Below are 24,075 nucleotides of genomic sequence, written 5' to 3' on the forward strand. Positions count from 1 at the left end.
TTTGAACGGGGCTTCAAAGGAATCGACTCTTTAAATCCAAAAAAACAAATCGTCCAGCGGTCGTTCGAACAGACAGTTGACTTTAATTACGGCTATTGCTATCAAAATGAAAACCCATTTATGTTTATGCTGGGTAGCATGATCAAAGTTTAAGACATTCGATTCATAAATATGCACAGGCACCTTTCTTTATACAAAATGAAACTATTGACTATCTAAAACAAACACGCATTCATACAGGTGTAGAGAAGAGTAAAGAAAGTAAAATAACAGGTTGAGAGAATGTAATGATGGAAAACCTCGGATTTTGTTAGACCAAACCAAGCCAAACAAAATTAATCAATTTAACCCTTCTATGGTCTCTTTAGGGTTGCATTTAGTTCACACCAGTTCAGATGGAAGTGTTACATGTGTTCCGATGTGATGTGAAGAAGCTCCCTCTGTTGAGCATGTGGCTGGCTGGTTGTTCTTTGTCCTCACGAGGCTTGGAGTGGGTTGGAGTCGGTCGTCTCAAGTTTGAATCGGCAACAGTTGTGATGACTACTGGTTTGCGGCGCACTAAACTTAACTAGACTCTCGGTGGAAAATCAAGAAAAGAAGCTATCAGAGATGGGAATGTCTGAGCCGTGCGATTAAACCATTTCGTCTGGGTCCCCGCCTGCTCCCTGGAGTCCTCTGGGTTCAAGCCTTTCTCTGGCCTGAGGTTTCTGGGTCTCTGGGGTTTCTGCTTTCTTGGGGGTTTCATCAGTCCTCGTCACTACCGGTGTGCCCCAGGGTTCAGTTTTGGGTCCGCTTCTATTTATCATCTATCTTCTTCCACTTGGTTATATTTAGCTGTTATTCTCACCAAGGCTGCAGCTATTTCATTGCTGTAAAACGGTCATATTTTGCATTATTATTATGGTTTAAAGAGTCGACGTGATCACAAAACTGAATTTTCATATTCTTTCACGCTTATTTTCAGTTCTTTTTTCCAAAATTTTAAACCATGCTTTGGAGATTATTATATAATATAAATATATAAATAGCCAATAGAGAAAGATCCAAATTTAAATAATAGCTATAAAGACCCAATTTATACTGTGGAAAATGCTATATATATATATATATATATATATATATATATATATATATATATATATATATATATACACAACAGTTCTGTCTGGTTCTCAAATCTGATTGGCTGATAGCCGTGCGATATTCTGCAATATCAGAACTCCTACAGCCTCTTTACCCTTTGTGTATTACTCCGCCGACATTCAGCCAGCAAAAAGCAGACACTACAGACATAAAATGTAAAAGATGCACGCTTATTAAATATTATTTCTATTTTTAGTTACATTTATTTATTTTATATTTATTTGTTTATTATTATTATTATTTACGTATTTCCATGAACTCGATAGGGTTTCTGTGCCTCCTGGACCCCAAACCCCTGTGTGTGTGTGTGTATGTATGTATGTATGTATATATATTTTTATTTATTTATATATATAAAAAAATTAAATTTTTTTTTAAAATATTTTTTTAAAGATTTTTTTTCTACTGTTAATGTATTTACACATTCATTAATTTTAATTTATATTTAATCCAAATTCAGACAGACATTTAGATTTATTATTGTTATTATTATTAATGATGCTTGATTTGGTTTATTTTAGTTTTCGTTTACTTTATTAATTGAATATTATTTCTGTTTTTATTAGCATTTATCTATTTTAGTTTTTATTTATTTATTATTATTTTTTATTTTTTATTTTTTTTTTTTACTTTAAACATTTTCACAGACCTCCTAGGCTTTCTGTGCCTCCTGGACCCCAAACCCCTGTATATATATTATTCTAATTTTTTTTATCATTTCATTTTAAAGTATATATTAATATTTCTAAGATTTATTTTCTTCTGTTAATGTATTTACACGTTCATTAATTTTAATTTATATTTAATCCAAATTCATATGAATAATTATTTTAATGCAGTTTTTATTTGTATTTTTTTTTCAAACTAATGTTTATTTATTTATTTTAATAAAATGCTTGTTTTTTTGTTTACTTTATTAATTAAATATGTATATTTATTTACATTTGTTTATTTTATATTTATTAATTATGCTTCATTTGTTTTATTTTAGTTTTTGTTTGCTTTAATAATTGAATATTATTTCTGTTTTTATTAACATTTCTTAATTTAAGTTTATATTTATTTATTATTATTATTAATAATAATAATAATTATTATTATTCGTTTTCACAGACCCCCTAGGCTTTCTGTGCCTCCCGGACCCCAAACCCCTGCTCTAAATGATAAGACAGAAACTTGATTACTAATATTTAATATTTCCATGATTTTTTCACTCAACACCAGTCCAAACATTAGTTTGAGAACAAAAAAAGCATACATTTAAAATATTATAAAAACATTAAACAATCTATTAAATTCAAGTTTGATTCACAATCAAGTCATGTTTTATGTGATAGCTGAAAGTGATGATTGGGCTCCAGAAAGATGCTCCTCATCCAACAGCAATGGCTGTGGTTTGGGGTCTGGCTGTCGGGGAGACTGTGGTGGGACTCGGGACTCTGTCCACTACGATAATGGGGGGTTGCACTGCCACAGATGGCCTGAAGGGGAATAAGCGTGGACCAGGGTGTGGATATCGATGTAGATATGGATATCGATGTAGATGTGGATGCAGATATGGGGGTAGATAGGGATTTGGATACCGAAATGGGTAGAAATCAGGTGAATATGGGCGTATGATACTTGGAGAAATGTTGGGCGTAAGTTGCATTCCAGGAAACTGATCCGTAGGCATGAGGAAAACAAATGGAAAGCCTGATTGACCTGGACGCATTGGTTGATATAAGTCCTGAAAACACAATATATTGACTGATTAACAGAGTTTAGGTAAACCAATGTATATTTTACATACAGGTGTATATAAAGTGTATTAAATTAAGTTTGCCTATTTTTTCACACTCAGGCAAAACAACATATCATGCATAGGAAAAGAAAACTCCACTGGCTTTCATTTTAAAAACCAAAATGTACTAAGCAAGTAAATTTTTTCATCACTGATCAAAATGTTTTTTTGTGTTCAACAGTAGAAAGAAATGTAAACAGGTTTGGAACTAGTGGAGGGTGAGTAAATGATGACAGAATTTTCATTTTTAGGTGAATTATTACTTCAACAAAACCATATTAACTGTTTATTATAGCTAATCAAGACAAATCCTTCTTGAAATCACAGAAACCAGACATTAGTGCTAATGGTTTCCATTGCAATTACCATTCCAACTGCACAATCAAATCTGAGCCATCAAAACCAATAGATTTTACATACTTCCCTGTTCAAATAGTTGGGTTAAAAATACTCCAACATAAAACCCAACTATAGGTTATTATAACACCTTCCCAACTATGGGTTATTGTAACCCAAAGGGATTAGGTTATATAATTAACCCAATGCATTAGGTCATTTTGAATAAATGTAATTTTTTCCGATCTGGTACTATCGCTACTATGACTAGTACTACTAATAATTTTATAATTATGGCTGTGTAAATAAATAACATGCAGTTTTTAAAAATATTGAAAAGGCTTTATTTCCATTACATTTTAGTTCAAGATACTTGAGGGTTTTTATCCGTTTAATATAGATCGGCTATGAAGCGTGCGCGTGCATCATCAGTAATAAGAGTGCTGGTGAAATAAATAGAAAAAACACGACACAGAGAGGTCATTGGATAAAAAAATAACAATATTTTTGCGTTATAGCTTAATAACTTTATAATGCAAAAACAACATTACGTATGAATGTTAATCAGTTAAGTTTGTTGAAATTTAAAGTTTGTAACCCAACTGGTTGAGTTATTAAACAAATAATCTAAAAAGGTAAAAAAAAAAAACAACAACAAATAACCAAATATTTTTAACTCAACCATTGGGCTAAAAAAATAACTCCAACGTTTTTTTTAAGAGTTTTTTTTTTTGAGTGTGTGTTTTAGCCAGCCTGATCCCACAAGAAATCGTAAGTAATTTACGTTTTGTCAGTTTAGTGGCTAATAAGTATGAATCTGTATGAGTTTAGTCGTATAAAATTGTACGATTTTAAAAAGGAGGCGTGGCACCTAACCCCACCCCTAAACCCAAACGTCTTTGGGGGAAGAGCAAATCGTACTAAATTGTACAAATTAGATTGAATTCATACGAATTAGCCACTAAGTACAAAAGTTACGAATTGCCGTGAGATTGCATTGGTTTTGGCACACATCCCTGTTTAAAAAAAAATCTGCTTAAACTAGCCTAAGCTGGTTGGCTGGTTTTAGCCGGTCGAGGGGTTTTGGGAGCCGTTAAACAAAGGAGCCTTGTTTAAGCTGGACATAGCTGGTTTTGGATATGCTCCCAGCCTAGCTATGCTGGTCAAGCTAGTTGGTCATTTCCAAGCCTGACCAGCTAAAACCAGGCTGAAATGGCCACAACCACTCTAAAAACAGGCTGGTCGACCAGCTTTTTTTCCAGCAGGAATTCTATTAAGATTAGTTGGTTACATGCCACTAATAGCAAAAAAACAAAAACAACAAATACATTGGTTCAATTAAAACACCATTTCAATGTTTTTTTTTTACCTCAGCAGGGATGACAGAGGTGAGAAACATCATCTAATCATAGCAACATTTTTGAACAGTCTTTAAATCACAAGCGTTGAGGTAATTAAACCACATTTATTAAAAGTTTGACTACGAAGTAGTTGGCTAGAATTTATGGAGGCATGTGACTAGCATAATTCATTTCGAAATGTAATATGCAAAATGGCAATGCAATATGTTAAATGGTGATGTATTCCTGCATTTCAATTTGCATTTTCCAAGACATATCTGCAATGTTTGGTGCAGAATTAAAATTCAACTACATCGTTTGGATTTCTCATTTCAAACACGGTTTTAATATGGAAATTGTCAAATTTAACAGACAGCCTATGAGGTGGGGTGTCGATTTTCAAAAAGCGATTTATACATAAAAATGATTCTTTGATAATATTTATTTCCTTTGCATTTTCCCTGAACAAGCCTAGATTTGGAAGTGATTACCTCTATACTCATATCTCTAGTCCTCCTGCTCCTGGTTTCCTTCACCTATATAAAAACAGACATAATCCATTCAGTCTTATATACGTTATTTTTGCGTTATATAATATTTTATTAACTCACTGGAGCAGCCAGATTGAGACAGACTGCAGTCAGGAGATAGTAAACGAAGATTAAAGTTGCCATAGCTGATTCTGCCCTGCAAAATTTGATCCGTGATCCCGAAGGCAAGTAAACATATAAATGTTTTCACATATAGATTACTATTTTCACTTACCTGATTCTCGTTTTCACATCCCAACAACTTCTGCTGTTAATACTATGCTATTCCACAAGCTTTAGTTTTTATACGGCAACCTTTTGTCATTCACCCAATAAAACTTGTGGTAATTACCCATAATTGCGTGCTGTGGATTTGATAATTTGGCTTTTAATCTTTTAAATCGCTCTAGATGGTTTTAAATTAATTAAAGAGTTTGAGAGCTGGAGAAATCCCTCGCCACACTGATCTGTGACACCTCCCTCAAGTATCTGCAACATTTCACAATCATTTTTTGATGAACAAACTTTGTATAAGGCTTAGCAGATTGAATATAGTACAAAACAGAGTGATATATCTATACAAAACGCTCAAAAATGGCTTAAAATAACATGTTTATGGGTGTATTTTCTACCAAAACCGCTTATTATCAAACCGCGACGCCATTATATTTTCCTTAAAGGGGCAGTTCACCTCAAAATACGAAATCTGTCATAAATTACTCCTACATACCTGTTTGAGGTTACTATAACACAGATTGAGATATACTTGAAGTTATATATAATAAATGAAGATACATTAATATCGACTTCCATAATAAATGTATCCTGTGAATATCAATAGGTGCATTTTCCCGCCATTTTGTCAGAATATCTTGTTTCAGACTCAGACTCAGACTCAGACTCAGCTTTATTATCCCGTTAGGGAAACTAAATTGCAACAAGGTACCATACACAGGCGAAGTTCCATGTACACATTAAAAAATAAAAATAAAAAAATACTACTATACAACATCCATACATCAATATATAGAAACATCCCCCTCCCCCCTGGACTCATTTAATGACCTAATGGCCACCATTATAAAAGAATTTCTGGTTCTATTTGTCCTGCAAATAGGAACCCTAAAACGACGTCCTGATGGCAACAGCTGAAATACAGAGTACAGTGGGTGATCCGGGGTGCATAGGATACCCTGAGCTCTCCTTATTACATGATTTTGGTAGATTACCATTAGACCAGTCTGATTAAAACCAATGATCTTGCCTGCCACCTTCACCAGGCTGCTCAACCTGTTCTTGCTTGACACACTCAGATTGCCGTACCAAGCTACAATGCAAAAAGATAAAACAGATTCGATAAATTGTTTATAAAACAGCGTCATCATAGAGGTAGAAACCTGAAATGATCTAAGTTTCCTCAGAAAAAACAGTCTTTGTTGGACTTTTTTATATACAGCCTGGGTGTTAGGTTGAAATGTCAACATATTATCAATAACAACCCCTAGATATTTATGTGTGTCAACAATTTCAATGTCCAAGCCTTTAATATTAGTTATGTTTGGGGTTGGAGAAGCCTTCCTGTAATCTATCACCATATCTTTTGTTTTACTTGCATTCAACTGGAGAGAAAATCTATCACACCAGGAAGTAAACTCCTGCACAGCAGGACCATGCCCCAAATCCTGATCGTGGAGGAGACTTACAATCACAGAATCATCTGCATATTTAATGATATGACAATCCCTGTGAATACTACGACAGTCATTAGTATACATGATGAACAAAAGAGGTGAGAGGCAGCAACCTTGAGGTGACCCAGTGGAACAAAACTGGAAGTCAGAAAGAGCACCATTAACTCTGACACACTGTTGACGTCCAACTAAAAAATCAAGAATCCATCCACAAATATTAAGATCCAAGTTAAAAAGAGAAATTAATTTCTCCACCAACAAATGTGGCTTCATAGTATTAAAAGCAGAAGAGAAATCAATAAACAACAATCTGGCATGAGTCTTAGGCTTTTCCAGGTGATTAAACAGGTAATTTAACATTGTAAGATTGGCATCTTCAACTCCCCTGCTCTGTCTAAAAGCAAACTGCAATGGATCAAATTTATCCTTTGACTGCAATAAAATCTCACCTTTAATAAATCTCTCAAAACACTTCATGACTAATGAAGTAAGAGCAACAGGTCTAAAATCATTTAACTCTCGGGGAAACTTGGTTTTAGCTATAGGAACAATAACAGATTTCTTCCAGATTTCAGGGACCCTTTGTAGCATAAGAGACTGTGAAAAAATGTAATGAAATATTTCAGAAAGCTGTTCCGCACACGTATGTAGCACCCTACCACCAATATTGTCAGGACCCGGGCTTTTTTTAGTATTAGTTCTCTGAAGGAGGCCTTTGACCTGAATTCTACTAATGTTTACGGAGTTACTACATGACAGATGTTGTTTTAAATTGTCATTTTCTGACTTAAAATCATCCTCATCAAACCTTAAGTAAAATGTATTTAGTTCCTCAGCAAACTCTCTCGCAGAACTAAAACCATTTAAATTGATTTCACTGCCCCCTCTATCTTCTTTACACCCAGCCATTGCCTTCACCCCTTGCCAGGCTGATCTTAAATTATTACTGCTCAGCTGATTCTCAATTTTGTCCTTATACCTAATTTTATCCTTGTTTATTTGCACTCTCACTGCCTTTTTTAATTGCTTAACTGAGCTCATATCACCCTGTTTAAAATATTTATGTTTACTTTGCAGGAGAGATTTTGTGTCATTTGACAGCCAAGGTTTGTTATTTGGAAAGTCAATAACAGTTTTGTGAGGGATAATCATATCTGTGCAAAAAGATATGTAATCACACACTACTTCTGTAAGTTCATCAATACTTTCAGATGTCTCTTTAAAAACGGACCAGTCTGTACAATCGAAACAACCCTGAAGGGCCAGTGAATTGTCCTCTGACCATACTTTAATTTCCCTCTTCCGCACCTTCTCCCTCCTCAGCACAGATTTATATACTGGGAGGAGGTGTACCACGTTATGATCAGAGAAGCCGACTGGTGGACCCGCTACAGCTTTCATTGCCCCTTTAATCGATCCATAACAGAGGTCCAATATCTTATCATATCTTGTATGACAATTTACATACTGATAAAAGTCACACAAAGTTTTCCTGAGATCACAGTTATTAAAATCCCCAAGAACAAAGTTCGGAGCATCCGGTGAAATTTGTTTCAAGTTTGATAAGACTTTACTAAGAGTACCTGCGACATTTATACTATTTGCTTTCGGAGGTATATAAACCACAGTAATAAAAACCTGTGGGAATTCCCTTGGCAGATAAAAAGGTCTTAATGACACAGACAGCAGTTCTATATCTGGAGAGCATACTCTTTCTCTCACTGTCACGTTTGTGCACCATCCTCGATTGATGTAGAGACAGACACCACCGCCCCGATTTTTACCCGTTACCTCACAGTCCCGATCCAGCCGAACCGGCGCATCAAACCCGTCTAATGCCAGTGAGGAGTCCGTATCCTTTGTAGTAAGCCATGTCTCGGTCAGTGCCAAGATGCAAGCATTTTTATACTCTCGAAGATGACGAATGTTAGCCTGTAATTCATCGATCTTATTTTTCAGGGATTGCACGTTCGCCAGAAGTATAGTTGGAAGTGGAATGCGATTCTTTTTCAGCAGGTTTTTAATTCGCACTCGTACACCTCCCTTTTTTCCTCGTTTTTTAAGCCGTGGTTTCCTCGAGGGCCTCTTCTCAACAAGGCTATTCATCCGTCTTTGTGAGCCCAAGTCCAGCCCGGGGTGATCAAGTAGACAGTCCAAACTATAATCCACTGGCTCAACCAAATTGCGCTGCATCCCTCTGAGTCCGAGCAGGAACTCTCGAGAATACCTCAGCCTGTTTGTTGTGTGAGGCCATTGACACAACACTACGCCAATAGTATACAGCCAGATGATCATAAAATACACATCCATCTTCCTACATAGGGATGTCTCTTCCCAAGGGTTTAAGAGTCATTAAAATTAATCCTTAAAATCACTAAACTAAGCAAAACTTTAAACTTGTATAAGCTTGTATAAAGGAGAATACATGGAACAACTCGTGCTGCAACACCTTCTGCTGGTCGCCACTAGAGCAGCGCCCCCTCCTCCCTTGTAATATCTTGTTTCCTTGTTAACAGAAGAAATAAATTCCTAAATGTGTACAACCAAGTGAGTGTGTGTAAGTAAATAACAAGGACTTTAATTTCTGGGTGAATTATCACTTTAAAGAGCATCAAAACCTAATAAAATAGCTATTATTAACCGATGATCATGTTTAATGTTTGATTTCAGGTGTGTTTCCAGGGTGTTTTCCTCTAATTCTCCTCCCACAGTGAGTCAGTCGACTTGTTTGTGTGTCGTTTATATCTCTGCTCAATATATCTAAAGGACAAGACACTTGCGTAACATACCGAGACATGTAGTATTGCGCTACACACACATTGCATCATGTAATAATGATATTAAAACACATTTGGAAACCCATAACCGGGGTTTAATTATAAGGTATAGCAGTTTTTAGTGGTAAATGTGTTTAATATTGAGACATTCTGCAATTTTAGGGGACATTTGAAAAACAAACAGCACCGCTGATTGGATGAATCCCAATTTCTACAATGCTCAAAGGCCTTAAAAGCATCTTCAGCACCATCAATACACAAATCTTAGGGAGCTTCGCTTCAGCTTTTTACAAGAGATTTTGAGGTAAGGTATTTATCATTTTCTATGCATGTTATTATAATGTTGCTGATCACATTGGGAAAAATAAAATTTATTTAACAATAGAGTTTAATTGGCATTTAAGGTCAAAATATTAATGCAAAATGTGTGTTTTGTTTGTTAAATAGCTTCTGTATTTAAAAGCTTTCACATGCATAATATCGATATTTTATTGCAGACGATAGTTTGATAATCAGATGGAAACATTCAATAAATGAATGAAAAATATGTTATTAATCAGATCAGTTACAAACAAAATTAATTTAATAAATACTTTTAATAAAAAGGAAAAATTAACACATTTATAATAATGTAAATAAATTAAGGTGCTTTTTTAATAGCAACCTTTGCGTTTAGAAATTATTTTTGCATTATTAATATATACAGTTGAAGTCAGAATTATTAGCTCCCCTTTGAATTTTTTCCTTTTCAATATTTCCCAGATGATGTTTAGCAAGGACATTTTCACAGTATGTCTGATAATATTTTTTCTTCTGGAATAAGTCTTATTTGTTTTATTTCAACTAGAAAAAAAAGCAGTTTTTAAATTTTTAAGAACCATTTTAAGGTCAATATTATTAGCCCCTTTAGAACTATATATTATTTTGATATATAGTCTACAGAACAAACCATCGTTATCGTTACTTGCCTAATTACCCTAATCTGCCTAGTTAACCTAGTTAAGGCTTTAAATGTCACTTTAAGCGTTATAGAAGTGTCTGGAAAAATGTCTAGTCAAATATTATTTACTGTCATCATGACAAAGATCAAATAAATCAGTTAGTAGAAATGAGTTTTTAAAACTGTTATGTTTAGAAATGTGTTGAAAACATCTTCTCTCTGTCAAACAGAAATTGGGGAAATAAATAAACGAGGGCTAATATTTCTGATTTCAACTGTATATATATTTATACAACAGTTCTGTCTGGTTCTTGATTCTGATTAGGCTGATAGCCTTTGATGTTCTGCAATAACAGCTGTAAGAATGGGTTTTAACCACAGCGGTTTGAACTGTAGTTCTGCCAAATGACTAAAAAGCATGATGGTAAAAAAAACTGTACATTTCTAGTCAAACCATTCTTCTGCAATCTCATACCAAAAACAGAAATAAGGGCAGTATTAATAGCTATAAATGTGGGAGAGCGTTGATGTTATGTGATTGTGTTGTATTGCAATATGGAACAATTAAATGTTGATGTTAAATTAAAAGTAATTCACAAATTCTTGAAAATGAGATGATTTAATGACAATAATTATTTATGGATACAGCTGAATTAATTACAAATAACTGTATAAAATGATCAAATATGAAATGATAAAACATATGATATTAATAGGACCCAGCCTAAATGTAAAATTAAAGTTACCAGAGGTAGAAGGAGAGACACAGGGGGAGGGAGAGAGAGACAAAGAGAGCAGGCCCAGAAGTTAGCCTGATTGCAGTAGAGTCAGAGAAGATAGACTCCAGAGGAGGAGAGGAGCAGAGGAGGAAAAGACAGAGACGGAAAAGAGAGGGCAGGAAAAGAGACAGAGCAGAGTTTGCCACCTATTTTGTATCTTTCTTGACCATGTGACTAAAGCCCAAATGCTGAGACATTCAAACGGACCAATCAACATGTGACCACATCATAAAACCCCCAAAGTCCACACAACAGGCCCTGATCTTATCAGTATATGCCTTTGGAGTCAGTGTGGACCTTCTTGAGTCAAAAAGACATGTTTTGTCAAATAAACAAATGCACATGATAATTCAGCCTCTTACACAGCACTCATACAGCCTCTTCACCCTTGTGTATTACTCCACCCACATAGAGTGACAGCAGATCAATAGACTCATTACAGATGGACAAATCTTGCAGCTGTTGGAAAACATCATGTACTTTTAAGGCTTTTTTTTAAGCAAGAATGTAATTGTTTAGATTGCAACTATGCAGTTTATATATTAGGACAGATTATTTATAAGGATAGTGTAAGCCTATTTAAAGTATTTAAAATAAGCTGGTATTAATGTAAATTGCATGCTTTTTATTTGCATTTCAAGTTTTTCAAATGCATATTCATTGCAGATATACTTGCATCATGAAGATAACAGTGCTGTTAATAAGCAACTTATTGTTGATAACTGCGGCACCAGTAAGTGTATATTTGATTGCGTTCATATTCAGCATACAGGAATGCTAATAAGGGTTTTTTAAGAGCATGTGTTTGTCTCACAGGTGGATCAGCACCATGAGATAGAAGCCAGATCTGCCAGTGAAGAGGACGGACAGGGGGTGAGTGTTTATTTGTGCATACATTTGACCTCATAACCCTGAAATTGATCATGTGCAAATGAAATAATGAAAACACTCTAAAACCGAACAGTCAAATTCATTAAAATAGACGTATTACGCAAAAAATTACTTTTATAAGGGTTTAAACAGTTGTGTGGCAACAGTGTGTGAATATAACCAGCCTCTAATAGTAAAGAAATCAATAAATGTATTTTTTATAATCACACTCAATAAAAACTGCAGAAACACTTTGATTGACATTCTCTCCTTGTCCGTGTCATCAGAGGGGGAAAGCCCCGCCCATTAGTGACAGTCTCTCCTTCATTAGCATAAACAGCCCTGAGTGAGAAGCAACTGTCTGCCATTAGAGTTTTCACCATACATGCTGAAGATAATAGCTGCGTCCCAAATGGCGCACTTGTCATACCTGTCAACATTGGGATGTGAAAATAAGGGATATGCCCCCCCCCCCCCCCCCCCCCCCCCCCACCCCCCGGCTCCTTTATAAAAATCCCCAAATTATTCATTTGGAGCTGTATCTTTGAAAATAAATAGTTAAATGCTCAGTATTATGTTTTATTTTTATTATTATTATTATCATTAGCCGTTTCTTCACTGTATAACTCTCACATTTTGATTAAAGAGCAACGAATGAATCTCTTATTGATTTAGATTTATTTTTTTTGCGTGATTACATTAAATAACAGGTGTCACTTTAAAAATGCACACATCTAATGTTATAATGAAAGCATTCGACTGCTTTCCTAACTTGTGTTTGAAAAAAAAAAAAACACCATTATCGACATTATTAGATGTTATTATTATTAATTATGTGTATATATCTGTTTAAAAACGCACCCAAAAGCCAGACTTTTGCTCCGCTTCAAATCGAGTGTACAGAATCCGTTTGGGAAACAGCGTCTATTTAACACTATGGAGCGCGTCAGCTGACAGTCATGCACCATTATATGACTGTTTTGAGGACTGCAAAGGAGGGGTGACGGCACTTGTATTAAAAAGGAAGGGAATCGCGCCGTTTTTATATTCATTTCAAAGTGTTTTCTCGCCTAAACAAAGCAAAAGCACAGAACAGACTGTTTGGCAGTGTAGGATGCGTATAGGGAGGCTTGGCTCTTTAATGTCTATTTGCCAGAAAGACTGAAAATACGGGAGAAATACGGGAAAATACCTTTACAAGATGATAGTGGCATTTTCATTTAAAATTTTAGCTCCATCAACTGTTTTTAAAGCAATCCAACAAAGCAAAATGATAACATTTTCCAAAATTTTCAAATATTTTTTGTTATTATTGGCAATTTGCTTTAATCTTATAAAACATCTGAGTCAAATCGCTGCAAACTCTAATGTGGAAATGAGGAATAAGGCATGAATATTAGCAGTGGCGCATAAATAACAATGTTACTTTCGTCTCCACAGGAACTCTTGCCATTTAAACCTGATTCACTTTTAAACTGAAAAACTCAGACATTTCAGACTCAAGAATGTGTTATTACACTAAATAACCTGTAGATTGATCATTAGTGTGACAAATGAAAAGAGAAACACAACTTGTAATAAGGAAAAAACAATTACAATAATTTACTTTTTGCACTTAAAAACTGAAATTCTGACCTAATCAGCTGATCTTTGGCAGCTTCATCAAGAGTTGAATGCAGAATGTGCTGTTATAGCCTGCAAATCAAATGTTAACTTAATTCAGGGATTCCCAAACGTTTTTATTCCAGGACCCACCTAGGCAAGTAATTCAATCTCAAGACCCACCATAATATTTTTATATGGAAAAATGGGTAAAAAAAAATGTATCCATTCAAAGCAGTCAAAAATCTATGGTGTGTGGCTTTTTGGATTTTGCGATTTGATATGCACAAGATGAGGCACAAAGTGCTTTTTGTGGGATGCTGGCTGTAACTGTGATCATTTTTTGTTGAAAAAGATACTCCTCTTTTTTTCAGAAGAGAATATGATGATCAAGCCACTTGATTATGATCAAGCCCTGTCACATCGCAGTAAATTCCACTGCTAGTGTATAGTCATAAGAAACTAAATAGTTTTTTGATCGACTACAAGCTGGGAAAACGTCAGATGAATATGCCAATGCAATTAATATTATAGCTGAATAGATCTAATATTTACACATTTGCTTGTGGAAGGAATGATGGGGGTAGTTACATTACTATTACGATTTTCCATAACATCTATACCCTTCCATAACATTAGGTGACGTTAAACCTAACAGATAGCACTATAGCTATTTATTGATTAGCAATCTGTCAACGTTGGGATGTAAAAAATATTGGACAACAAATAGCTTCAAATGATAGAATACATAGCAAACATTAGAAAATATTGACAATAACATAAAAGGTTTAGCCTATTAAAATCAATGGCCTATCCAGAAATTAAATAAAGCTATAAAATCTACTTCACTTTTAATTGTATTTGCATATTAATTAAAGTTACCATAGTTATTTAGTGAAGAGAAGCAAATGAACTTCTCATTGTGTTTGGCTTTATAACAGGTGTTAATGTAAGAATGCACAGATCTATAATGAAGCATTCCACTACTTTAGTAACTGTTTGTGCTCATTTAAGAGAAAATTAGTTGTGTTTAAAATAAAGCACGCATGACGGAGCAAAAAACTAAAAAAATAAATAAAATAAGCACTTTTCCGACGGTCCTTTACTGAGAGCTCCGCTCAGCGCGAGCTCTGTCGGCTAAACGCAGATTGCGAGGGCTCAAACGGAGCAGTGCTTGTAATGTCAAGCTAAAAAAAGAAAAAGACAGCTGTGAAATATAACCAGCTTTGTCTTTTTGTAGGAAACACACTTTAGATCTTTTTAGGGTAAGAGGTTTTTGAGTTATTGCCATCAATCGTACTGGTTTTGATTCACCGCAATGTAGCTGCAGCTATGTGACGTTGCGCGACCGAACTTTGTTCACTGTGCGACCCACTAGAGAACCACAGTTTGAAAACCTCTGACCTAATCAACCTAGTTAACCCTTTAAATGTCACTTTAAGCTGTATAGAAGTGTCTTGAAAAATATCTAGTCAAATATTATTTACTGTCATCATGGCAAAGATAAAATAAATCAGTTATTAGGGATGAGTTATTAAAACTATTATGTTTGACGATATCTTCTCTCCGTTAAACAGAAATTGGTGTAAAAGAATAAACAAGGGGGCGAATAATTTTGACTTTAACTGTATTTGGACTTTAAATGTATGTTAAGCTGCTTTGACAGAATCTACATTGTAAAAGCGCTCAAGAAATGAATATGAATTGACTCGAATGCATTCCCTTTTCCCTCTATAGGCATTGCAAGCCTTGCTAACTGAGATGAGAGACACTCTAGCGAACGTCAACAAACCTCCAATCACTAACCCGACCACAAAACCAACAGGTCTGCAAGAGCTTCCTCCGCAGGTCCAGACTTCATACGTGCTCAATCCTCTACCGTTCAACCCCAGCCCTCCTGCAGACCCCAAACCAGCCCCGCAGGCCCCCGTCCCACAGATTAACCTTTTTATCTCTGGTGCTCCCCAGCAGGACAGACCGGCGGCTGCAGAAACTCCCAAACCAGCGCCTCTGCAGCAGTTAATGCTTGCTAATGCAGAGCCAGTCCCCGCCATCCAAAACCCAGCTCAGGTCATGACTCTTCCAGCCCAATATGGCCCCGTCCTGCCCCAGAATGCAATGGTTATGCCAGCTAATAATCTTCCTCAGGCATATCCAAATATAGGGCGTCCTCTTCAGAGTTCTGCATTACTCGGTCCTCATGTCAGCCCATATTTTCAGCCTTTCAACTTTCAGCACTTAAATCCTCTCCTGGGTTCTCAAGGTTTTGGTTCTTACCCTTTTTATCCTCCACCGACGTATTATCATCATCATCATCACAATCCCTACTTCCCAAACTACGGCATGCCTAATGTGGCCATTACACCTCCTATTATATTTCGGGAGCGTGGGCAGCCTGCTACCACACAGGGGTAGTTTTTTAAACCCCGATTCAAAATATTAAAGGTGCTTTATTAGCGTTGATGCTTCAGTATAGATTAGGCATGGGCTGGTATAAGATTCTGACGGTATGATAACCTTGAATTAAAATATCACTGTTTCACGATTTTGTGATTACTGCCCTAAAATAGATTCTTTTTAAGTGTCTGGATAAAAAACAACAACTTTTTTTCTCCTTTGAACACATTATATTTTATTTTTAGAGACATTTATAATATTTTGGAGCAGTAAACATGCCAGGCTAATTAATTAAGATGAATCATTGACTTCTGCTGTCATCATTAGTTTCAAAAACACTGATTTCTTTACAGTTTAATTTGGATATCTTTTCTGCCGCAAATATTTTTGTCCTTAAAATTATTTTTAAAATCGTACACATATGTTACGAAGGGTATAGGAGAAAATTTTGGCAGTTTTGAAACCTTGACTTTTCCAAACCGCGATATACCTTGAAAACGGTTATCGTGGAGAGTATGGTCTGGTCCAAAAATAAATAAATAAAAGATTCTTAATTTAATTTATATTTAATATTATATATAATATATATTATATTTGTCTATCATCTTATTTTAAATACACACACACACACACACATATATGTATATATATATATGTGTTTGTGTGTGTGTGTGTGTGTGTGTTTAAAATAAGATGATAGACAAATAAATAAATAAATTAAAAATGCATTTTAAATATTCTCTTTTTTTGTTGCTGTTTTTACATTTTTCGCATTGATGCTTCAGTGGAGATTATGTTACTGAGGGTTATTACAAGACTTTTGAACTTTTATGACTGACTAATAAATAAATAAATAAAGTAACTAAACTCAATAAATAAACAATTATATTGTAATCAATGTCAAGTTCACCATATGTCTCCTTAGCCAATAAACGGTAAAGAATTGTTCACTGAAAGATTCATCAATGTAAAAACCTGTATTTTTAAGAGTGCAACATTGAATGAGAAATTCAGTAGATGGAAAGATTTCAAACAAAAAGATGGGACTTTTGTTTTTGTTTTAGTGTGTTATTGGATCTATATTCTGCAGCTGTAAAGTGGTTGCAATCTAGCCTATAAAAAGAAAAATGTTTTAATTATTCTAAATAGGGTTTTATTATATTTAAACATTCTTCGCAGTATGAAACAAATGGTGCTTTGATGGTTATTTAGATTATTTTCGGGTGCAAATAAAGTGGCCTCACTGTGAAAACCCCAGGTTTGGTTCTTCCTAACACCTTTATGGTCTTTTATCAGCATTTATGCAAGTATTATTTTGTATTTTTTCATTTAGTTCAATTGTATCAACAAATCTTTTAAATCTATGTCATTTTCTGTTTCATTTTCTGTTGTGCACTTTGCATGAAATGTGCTGCAGTATATAAATATTTCAGCCTGGCCTCTCCATGTAATGTTTGCCAATATAAAACTCAATAAAAATGAAATTAAATTAATTTAAAAGTCTTTGAAATCCCTTTTTTACATCCTAAAATTATGTTTTAATTATGCATAATATGTTTTACTTGTGCATAAAACAGATCCTAAAATATCACAATTTCCTGTATAAACAACCTATTTAAATGAATATTTAGAAAATATTTGTGTTCTTATTAATTTGTTTTTTGCTTTGCTTTCCCCCCCCCCCATTCATTTATTCTAATCAAAAAAGTTTTTTTATTTATTTATTTGAATTTATTTAATTTAGTTTTTTTAAGTAATTTTTTGGATAATTTTGTACATTCATTCATTCATTTTTCTACGGCTTAGTCTCTATTTCAGAGCTTGCCACCGTGGAATGAATCGACAACTATTCTAGCAAATGTTTTACCCTGCAGATGCCCTTCTAGCCGCAAGCCAGTATTGGAAAACACCCATACACTCGTATTCACAAACACTCATACACTACGGCCAATTTTATTCCTTCGTTCATTTTTTTTTCGGCTTAGTCCTTTTATTACTCTTGGGTAGCCACAGTGGAATGAACCGCCAACTTATCCACCATGTATTTTTCGCAGCGGATGCCCCTCTAGCTCCAACCCTTTACTGGGAAACATCCATTCATACTCATTCACACTCATTCACTACGGACAATTTAGCCTATCCAATTCACCTGTACCGCATGTTTTTAGACTTGTGGGGAAAACCGGAGCATCCGGAGGAAACTCATCCGAACATGGGGAGACAACATGCAAATTCCACACAGAAATGCCAACTGACCCAGCCGGGACTCGAACCAGCAATCTTCTTCCTGTGAGGTGACAGTGCTAATCACTGAGCCACCTTGCCACCCTAATTTTGTACATTCATTAATTCATTCATTTTATTTTAAGCGTAGTCCCTTTATTAATCTGGGGTCGCCACAGCAGAATGAACTGCTAACTATTCCAGCATATGTTTTACACAGCAGATGCCATGCAATCCAGAACTGGGAAACACCCATACACTCTCAATCACATGCACACACACACCCTAATATTGTACTTTTAAATATTAATTATAATTAATTTATATTCTTTATATAAAACATTATGACACTGTTGTCAGATAAACTTATTATATATATAATGAATATAGGCTAAAAACATGTAATAACCCTGCTAAAAAATCCAGCTTAAACCAGCCTAGGCTTTCCCAGCTGAAAAAAACAGCATAGGCTGGTTGGCTGGTTGACCAGCTTGGTTTTAGAGGGGGTTTGGCCATTTCCAGGCTGGTTTCCAGCCTGGTCTTAGCTGGTCAGGCTGGAAAATGACCAGCTTGACCAGCCTGGTTTAAGATGGACAAAGCTGGTTTTAGCTGGGCTCCAGCCTGGTTAGGCTGGTCAAGCTGGTTTTAGCTGGTCATCTCCCAGCTAAGACCAGGCTAGAAACCAGCCTGGAAATGGCCAAAACCCCTCTAAAACCAGGCTGGTCAACCAGCCTATGCTGTTTTTTTCAGCTGGGAAAGGTTTATTTGACAACCGTGTACCTATGACTCGAGTCTGCATTTAGTAAAAAAGAAAAAAAAAAGAAAAGCAGTACTAGCATTAAACAACTAAAAAATAAAGGAATAAAAATGAATAATGTGCTTGAGAAAAGAGTAATTTTCATGTTTAGACCAGCAGGCTGCGACATCATTCAGCTCAGCTGCGATAACCACAAGTCGCCAGTCGATGACGTCAGTGCACCAACTTTCCGAAGAAAGCTGAATAGATGCTTTACATGAGAACAGAAGTTAGTGAAAATACGTTTAATGTTTCCAAATGCGATTTCCGGACCTCGAAAGCCTTATTATTTTATCTGTAAGACATGTATATTGATTGTTTATAAGTGACGTCGGCAGCATGTGCAAATGTAAACTCCGTTCATTGACATGGACCGTATTTATGACAGTCCTGATGATAAAACAGCAGCAGTCTGTAATTTCTTCATCTGTGGAGGTTCGAGTGAATGTTGACAAACCACTACGAAAATTGGAGCACTTTTGGAGAAGCACTGGATTCTGGTAAGATGTGTAATGTGTAACATTCTTCATCTACGGGCGCTCACTATTAGCCATGTGAAGTTGAGTTTTTTTACTTGTTCAAAATTAACGTAACAGCCTCATAAGTTTAAACAGTTTGTCTAATTTTGAGATCTGTAAGAGGACAGACTTAGATTAAAAGAGAAACATCTTTCCATCGTGAACTGAACAAATGTCAATTCATCTCAATATACAGCTTTTATTAAATATCAAATAAATTATGGCAGTCAAACATTGTCTAAGATCATTTTTGTATCTAGTTTAACCAATCTTTCCACAATTTATATAATAATTATTAATTTGTCAATGAAATAAATGAGCTGTATGCTGAATTGTACACCTGTCACACTCGACAGTTTAATATTAATTTGGGAAAGAGCTTATTAGAAAATAAATAAACTTAATTTGTATATTAAATAAAGCATGAACATATACATTGTGAATACACTTTTAATGTGTCACAAGAACTGTTTAAATGTTTCTTTAAAATGTGTGTGGTGGTGGAAATGACATTTCAACAGTTTATTGTGATAAAATGAAAAATAGCTTCACCGATTAGCTTTGAATTGATACAAGCCTTTCATGTATACAAAACTCTCTTATTTATCTGAAATTTGTTTGGTTTTTAATAACATCTTTGAAGGTACAACATGTTTGGAAATGAAGTAGAATAAATGTATTTCCTTATCAAGCAATCTTTACCTTGATTTTTCTTCAAGTGTTTTTGATCAAAATTTAAATGTCCTCTATCTAGATGTTCTTACATGGCACTATTAATTTTCATAGAAACCACCTAAATAATCTTTCACACAAACTTTTTAAAGCGACATTACAGTGTTGTGGTGAAATGACACTGATACCTCACAGTGACCTCATGTTACGTGACGTTCATCAGCTTACCTATTCAAATAAAAAGAACAAAACTGCTTAGGAAAAAGTAAAAAAAAAAAACAACAACTTTCAATTATGATTCATATTACCGTTTTTAGCAATGCCTAATCAATATTTATTTACATCTTAAAATCTCAAATTTGGTTGGTGGATTTCATGACTGTTTAATAAACTTTTATTACTGCAATTTTAGGATGATCCTAACAATGATTATGTACTGAAATATCACATTGTTTACGCGTGTATTCCAAAAGCACACAGTACTATAGGAGATACTAGGATGAAATTCATTAATTCATTCATTCATTCATTTTCTTGTCGGCTTAGTCCCTTTATTAATCCAGGGTCGCCACAGTGGAATGAACCACCAACTTATCCAGCAAGTTTTTACGCAGCGGATGCCCTTCCAGCCGCAACCCATCTCTGGGAAATAGGATGAAGTTACCTAGTTCAAAAGAAGTTCACCCCAAAATAAATATTGTCATCATTTACTACTTTATCATTTACCTGTTTGAGTTTTTTTTTTCTTCTGTTAAACACAAAAGGAGATATTTTGAAAAATGCTGAAAGGCAGCAGGCATTTGTTTTTCCTACTATGCATGTCAATGGTAACCAGTTTCCAACATTCTTCAAAATATTTTCTTTTGGGTTCTTATAAAGAAACTCATAAATATTTAGAACGACTGGAGAGTGTTTTTTGGGTGACTAACAAACAGCATTACCTGTTAAATCTGCTCATGTTTGTGTCCTGTTTTTGCAGTCCTCCGCAGCCGCACACGGATGCACACCTGTATGATCTCAGTCCAGACCAGCAGATGAATCTGGCCTTGATCGGCTCAGTGCCACACAGAGGAATCCAGCAGGTGCGAATACACTGGATGCTGGAGCTGGTGTCTGCACGGTCAGTTACACCAGACTGATTCTGAATTTGAATGAATAAAATGTTATACAATTTACATACTTGCTAGAATATAAAATATGTGTGGCATATAATATATGAATACATAGATAATAAAGGTCCCGTGAAGTGCCGTTATAGGCTCATCTTTGCTTGCTAAGTCTGTGCAAACATGCAAGGATATGTTTTTTTCGTGGTTCTGTACAGGAGCTCAGGGTACAGATACATATCAACACAAGGGGACAGAAAGACATTTAAATAATTGGAAAACAAAGTAAACAAGAGAAATATGTATGCTAAAAGTATTTATATAAAGTTATTAAGGAAATAAAAATATTTATATAAAGGTATTCGCTAATAAGTAGCTTGTTATATTGGCAATTAAATAGTAAGCTTCATTTCAATGGTTGACTACATTTACATTTGTGCATTTAAGACCCCTCGGAAAACAAGCTCATGTACATGCATAGATGCATAAAATCTAAACCCGATACACACAGTACAGACCATTATTAAACCTGACAGGGCACACCTGTGAAGTGAAGACCATTTCATGTGACTACCTCTTGAAGCTCATATAGAGAATGCCAAGAGTGTGCAAAGCAGCAATCAAAGCAAAAGCTGGCTACTTTGAAGAACCTAGAATATGACATTTTCAGTTGTTTCACACTTTTTTGTTATGTATATAATTCCACATGTGTTCAATCATAGTTTTGATGCCTTCAGTGAATCTACAATTTTCATAGTCATGAACATAAAGAGAACTCTTTGAATGAGAAGGTGTGTGTCCAAACCTTTGGTCTGTAGTGTACCTGTAAAATTGTAACTGATATATTAAATTTTAACTGGTGTATATATATATATATATATAGTCAGAATTATTAGCACCCCTGTTTATTTTTTCCCCCCAATTTCTGTTTAACGGAGAGAAGATTTCTTCAACACATTTCTAATCATAATAGTTTTAATAACTTATCTCTAATAACAGATTTATTTTATCTTTTCCTTGATCAAAGTAAATAACATTTTACTAGATATTTTTCACGACACTTCAATACAGCTTAAAGTGACATTTAAAGGCTTAACTAGGTTAATAAGGTTAACTAGGCAGGTTAGGGTAATTAGGCAAGTTACTGTATAATGATGGTTTGTTCTGTAGACTATCAGGAAAAAATATTGCTTAAAGGGGCTAATAATTTTGTCCTTAAAATGGCTATTAAAAAATTATAAACTGCTTTTATTGTTGCCGAAATATGACAAGTAAGATTTTTTCCAGAAGAAAAAATATTATCAGACATACTGTGAAAATTTCCTTGCTCTGTTAAACATCATTTAAGAAATATTTAAAAAAAGAAATTAAAAATCAAAGGCGGGCTAATAATTCTGACTTCAACTGTGTGTGTGTGTGTGTATATATATATATATATATATATATATATATATATATATATATATATATATATATATATATATATATATATATATACACACACACAAATAAATTATATATTATATACATCTAGTTTCTGCCGATTCTCCATGCATCACTGTTATAATTGTTCTGGTATAGATATTTTGTCTCTGACTTTCACATAGGGTTTATGGCGGAGAATATCACTACAACTTCACTCACCTAGACCAGCTGATTGACCTTCTGTGGCAGAATGGACTGCAGCCAGGTATGCAAAGCAACAAACAGTTTTTGTGTTGTGCTGAATTCACTTTTTATTTGTTTACTACACTGTAAAAACTTGCTGTGATTTTTACCAGTAATCGTTTGTACAATCTACAGTGAAAACCTTTTAAATAATAACAACCAATTTCCAGATAAAATACAGAAAATAAATGTAACTGATCTATCCTTTGTTTTTCAAGAAATGATGCAGTGTCTCAAATCTCACCACACCCTTATTCACTAGTCCCTACATTATTTCATTAATATAGTCCATGCTGGACACACACTAGAAGATAATCAAGCTGATTTTGAGACAAATTTTGCACCTTGGAGCCGGCCCGGTTATTAACAACCACAGAAGGGAGGGCTGTCAGAAAACCCCGGTGGGCAATTTTTGGGGGTGGGGCTAGGAGACGGAATAGCAAAAATATTGAGGTAATAATGTTCTTGATTGGAGATGCATATTATATTAAATCAATATAAGCACAAAGATGGTTTCAATGAAGAGTTATTTTGAAATCCAGTCAACATGCAGAATGGATGATTACTAGACTAAGTCGTCCACAAATTCAAGCAATATTATCCATTCATTCATTCATTTTCTTGTCGGCTTAGTCCCTTTATTAATCCGGGGTTGCCATAGTGGAGTGAACCAAGCCAACATATCCAGCACGTTTTTACACAGCGGATGCCCCTCCAGCCGCAACGCATCTCTGGGAAATCAAGCAATATTCTAATTGTTTTAAAGATAGAATGAAGTTTGTGTAAAAGAATTATATTCAGGTAATATTTTGATAAGGGAAATTCAGAATTATGCATAGTTGTATTCTGATATCATCCCTGTCTTTTGCATTGAGGACCAGGACCATAGCCCCTCCTCAAACGC

At 34.8% G+C, this 24,075-nt stretch overlaps 3 protein-coding genes across 6 annotated transcripts in view; 2 read left to right on the forward strand and 1 right to left on the reverse strand.

The window, feature by feature from the left end:
* Nucleotides 1-2,317: 2,317 nt before the first annotated feature.
* Nucleotides 2,318-9,290, reverse strand: LOC100002472 (uncharacterized). 2 transcript variants are annotated; one of them, XM_021474007.3, is made up of 4 exons: nucleotides 5,368-5,625; nucleotides 5,214-5,289; nucleotides 5,094-5,138; nucleotides 2,318-2,872 (listed from the first exon to the last, which is right to left on the reverse strand). In XM_021474007.3, exons 2-4 carry the CDS (start codon nucleotides 5,274-5,276, stop codon nucleotides 2,516-2,518), a joined length of 465 nt encoding a protein of 154 aa, XP_021329682.1. In that variant the 5' UTR covers nucleotides 5,277-5,289; nucleotides 5,368-5,625; the 3' UTR covers nucleotides 2,318-2,515. The 2 variants fall into 2 exon arrangements, with proteins under 2 accessions (XP_021329682.1, XP_073808046.1); XM_073951945.1 differs by lacking the exons at nucleotides 5,214-5,289; nucleotides 5,368-5,625 and adding an exon at nucleotides 8,615-9,290 and having other exon boundaries at nucleotides 2,322-2,872.
* Nucleotides 9,291-9,593: 303 nt separating this feature from the next.
* Nucleotides 9,594-16,838, forward strand: si:ch211-155m12.1. The gene is made up of 4 exons (NM_001089416.1): nucleotides 9,594-9,904; nucleotides 11,986-12,052; nucleotides 12,136-12,192; nucleotides 15,529-16,838. Exons 2-4 carry the CDS (start codon nucleotides 11,999-12,001, stop codon nucleotides 16,204-16,206), a joined length of 789 nt encoding a protein of 262 aa, NP_001082885.1. The 5' UTR covers nucleotides 9,594-9,904; nucleotides 11,986-11,998; the 3' UTR covers nucleotides 16,207-16,838.
* A 2,542-nt stretch (nucleotides 16,839-19,380) lies between these two features.
* Nucleotides 19,381-24,075, forward strand: part of idua (alpha-L-iduronidase) — a 30,486-nt gene continuing 25,791 nt past the window's right edge. For all 3 annotated transcript variants that reach the window (XR_012406683.1, XM_001923654.9, XM_073951946.1), the window contains exons 1-3: nucleotides 19,381-19,707; nucleotides 21,377-21,517; nucleotides 23,111-23,193. Coding sequence is in view for 2 of the 3 variants with exons in the window: in XM_001923654.9 (XP_001923689.3) it covers nucleotides 19,547-19,707; nucleotides 21,377-21,517; nucleotides 23,111-23,193 (385 nt within the window). In the remaining variant the exon portion in view is untranslated. The remainder of the gene's footprint in view (nucleotides 19,708-21,376; nucleotides 21,518-23,110; nucleotides 23,194-24,075) is intronic.

This window comes from Danio rerio, chromosome 5 (assembly GCF_049306965.1).
Source record: "Danio rerio strain Tuebingen ecotype United States chromosome 5, GRCz12tu, whole genome shotgun sequence".
NCBI lineage: Eukaryota > Metazoa > Chordata > Actinopteri > Cypriniformes > Danionidae > Danio > Danio rerio.

What these genes read in the sequence shown, in the direction of transcription:
- LOC100002472 (XM_073951945.1), bottom strand. Translation starts at nt 9,133, where the DNA reads ATGGATGTGTATTTTATGATCATCTGGCTGTATACTATTGGCGTAGTG. An exon ending in GGCTGGATCGGGACTGTGAG is followed by an intron (nt 5,139 to 8,614) that starts GTAACGGGTAAA and finishes GTTTTTATATAG; the next exon opens with GTGAAGGAAACCAGGAGCAG. An exon ending in CTAGAGATATGAGTATAGAG is followed by an intron (nt 2,873 to 5,093) that starts GTAATCACTTCC and finishes TTGTGTTTTCAG; the next exon opens with GACTTATATCAACCAATGCG.
- si:ch211-155m12.1 (NM_001089416.1), top strand. Translation starts at nt 11,999, where the DNA reads ATGAAGATAACAGTGCTGTTAATAAGCAACTTATTGTTGATAACTGCG. An exon ending in TGTTGATAACTGCGGCACCA is followed by an intron (nt 12,053 to 12,135) that starts GTAAGTGTATAT and finishes TTTGTCTCACAG; the next exon opens with GTGGATCAGCACCATGAGAT. An exon ending in GTGAAGAGGACGGACAGGGG is followed by an intron (nt 12,193 to 15,528) that starts GTGAGTGTTTAT and finishes TTCCCTCTATAG; the next exon opens with GCATTGCAAGCCTTGCTAAC.